The sequence below is a fragment of the Nannospalax galili genome, unplaced genomic scaffold (genome assembly GCF_000622305.1).
Source record: "Nannospalax galili isolate Female #2095 unplaced genomic scaffold, S.galili_v1.0 C49587375, whole genome shotgun sequence".
Classification (NCBI taxonomy): Eukaryota; Metazoa; Chordata; class Mammalia; order Rodentia; family Spalacidae; genus Nannospalax; species Nannospalax galili.
In genome coordinates, this window is record NW_008480427.1 from 1 (window position 1) to 2351 (window position 2351).

Below are 2351 nucleotides of genomic sequence, written 5' to 3' on the forward strand. Positions count from 1 at the left end.
AACAGTCCATAGAAACAAGGCAGTGTGACACAATGCATGCCATTTCACTGTAGAAACAGGCAAACTCAGGCCAGGATGCCAGCTCTGCCAAACTCTAGCTGTGAGCCCTTGGGTGAGTCACCTCTGCTTGCTGGGTCTCAGATCCCCAAGTGAGAAGTGGAACACTAATGCCATCCTCCTGGGTTGGTGGCAAGAAGGATGAAGGCACTGGGAACCCATGCCTGGAGCTCAGCCCATTGCAAGAGCTCCCCTGAAGTAGCTGTACCTACTCTTTACATTCAAGTCTTCTCTGGAGTTGGGTAAAATGGGACAGCAGAGGTCTGGGACAAGAGGAGGCTAAGCTGTTTGGGACTCAGAGCTTTTTCTTGGTCTCATTACTGGCTTACTGCTGCCTGGGTCCCCTCCTCCTCTTCCTCTTACTCCTCCTCCTCCTCCTCCTCTTCCTCCTCATCTTCCTCCTCTTCCTTCCCCCCCTCTTCTTCCATGCCTCTTCCCAGCAAAGACCCACACTGCTTCGGCACCCAGGCCCTGGACTCCTGGAACAAACTCTGCCTGGCCACTCTCCTGGACACTGACGTGACCAACCCAATGGAGTATGACTTCAACTTCCAGCTGGAGATCCGTGGGCCATGTCTCCTTGCAGGTAAGAGGGAGCTTCCCAGACAAGGAGAGACCCAAAGGAGCCCAGGGGAGAAAGGGCTGCAGGCACAAAGCTACTCAAGATGGAAAGGAGGGCAGGGAGGCTGACTAGCCCAGATAGAACACAAGCTGAAACACTGAGAGCTGGGTGGCCAGATGACCAAAGATAAGACATCTGTCAAGGTTATCCCAGCTCCACTGGTGGCTTTCCTGGGTTTGGTAGCTCTGGGTTCCCTCCAGAAGGCCACAGCTAGAAAGCTGAGTTCTGGCTTTCACGTAATGTTCAAACCTCCTGCAGCCTGGCCAGCACCTCAGAGATCCTGGAGTGTGTCCTGTGTATGGAACATTGTAAAATTCCCTGGGTAATTCCAACATGCAGTCAGGGTTGAGAACCGACCTTTGGATGTGTCTCTTCCCAGCCTGCTTAGGATTTCAAAGGACACAGGCAGTGGGTTTCTGATCAGTGAGTGTTTCTTCCAATGCAAGACGCTTCACTAAATGGTGACCACCCACAGAGCATTAAGCTCTTTCTATCTGCCTAGCAGAATTTGGGGTACACTGAGAGCCCTAAGAACAAACAGCCCCTGACCCTGCCACATCCTGTGGTCAGAAAAGGAAGAACCACTGGACACCATTCATCTATGATACAATCTACAGAATGGGGAAGCTGAGGAGGGCATCTGTCATCACACAGCAAGGCAGGAGATGTCAGTCATCTCTGGCCCAGGTCTGATGTCCCACCAACCCCAGGGCTCTTTCTCATGCTCCTGAATCTGTCTCCCCCTTGTCCTGTCTTTCTGTGCTGCTCAGGAGTGGAGAGTCCCACCCATGAGATCCGCGCAGATGCTGCTCCATCTGCACATTCGGCCAAGAGCATCATCATCACGTTAGCCAACAAGCACACCTTCGATCGGCCAGTGGAAATCCTCATCCACCCCAGTGGTATGGTGCCCCACATAGGGCCTGGCTACCCTAATGGAAGGAATCTAGCCAGCGAAGGTTGGGGGTGTGTGGCACACAGAGAAAGAGACCAGTGACTTGCCCCTAGGGAAACTTGCCTCTGACAGAGTCAAGTTCCTAGGCCCAAGTCTCATCTGCCCCTCAGCTGGCTGAGCAGTAGTGCTAGGACACCCTGGCAGTCTGTACCCTCAGGAAACCATCTGTTGCCTCCTCAAGAATTAGCAAAATGTCAGACTCTGAAAAAAAGATCCCACAGGCAATTAGCCCAGTTCCAATCCATTTTACAGATGGGTAAACTGAGGTCCATGGAAAGGTGGTGGTACATTGTTCATGGCCTCTAGGCTTGCTCAGCTAAGGAACATTGCCCTGGCCCACCCCCAGGAAGACCTTGCCCCTAAGTCACAGTCCCTGGTGTGCCCCTCACACCCAGGCAAGTGCTGAGAGTTGATCTCATCTGTGCAGAGCCCCATATGCCGCACATCCTGATGGAGAAGGGGGACATGACCCAGGGAGAGTTTGACCAGCACTTGAAGGGAAGAATGGATTTCATTAGAAGGACAAAGAAGGGCAGCAGTGCCCAGCGGAAGGTGAGCACTGGCAGCAGAGCTGGGGGTGCTGGGAATTTGGTCTCACAGAAACAGTAAGGCCACTGTTCTGGTTTGTTTCTCTGTTGCTGGGTTAAAGACGTAACCAAAAGCACCTTGGGGAAGACAGGCTTTATTCCACTTTACAGTCCATTATCAAGGAAGGGC

General features: G+C 52.7%; 1 protein-coding gene across 1 annotated transcript; it reads left to right on the top strand.

The window, feature by feature from the left end:
- Positions 1-526: 526 nt before the first annotated feature.
- LOC103728532 (von Willebrand factor A domain-containing protein 5B1-like) lies at positions 527-2243 on the top strand. Its single transcript, XM_008826516.2, has 3 exons — positions 527-643; positions 1450-1581; positions 2062-2243. The coding sequence occupies exons 1-3, from the start codon at positions 589-591 to the stop codon at positions 2241-2243; spliced, it is 369 nt and encodes a 122-aa protein (XP_008824738.2). The 5' UTR covers positions 527-588.
- Positions 2244-2351: the final 108 nt, after the last annotated feature.

Coding starts and splice junctions, on each gene's coding strand:
- LOC103728532 (XM_008826516.2), top strand. CDS start 589: ATGGAGTATGACTTCAACTTCCAGCTGGAGATCCGTGGGCCATGTCTC. Junction 644..1,449: donor TGGGCCATGTCTCCTTGCAG/GTAAGAGGGAGC, acceptor TGTGCTGCTCAG/GAGTGGAGAGTCCCACCCAT. Junction 1,582..2,061: donor AATCCTCATCCACCCCAGTG/GTATGGTGCCCC, acceptor TCATCTGTGCAG/AGCCCCATATGCCGCACATC.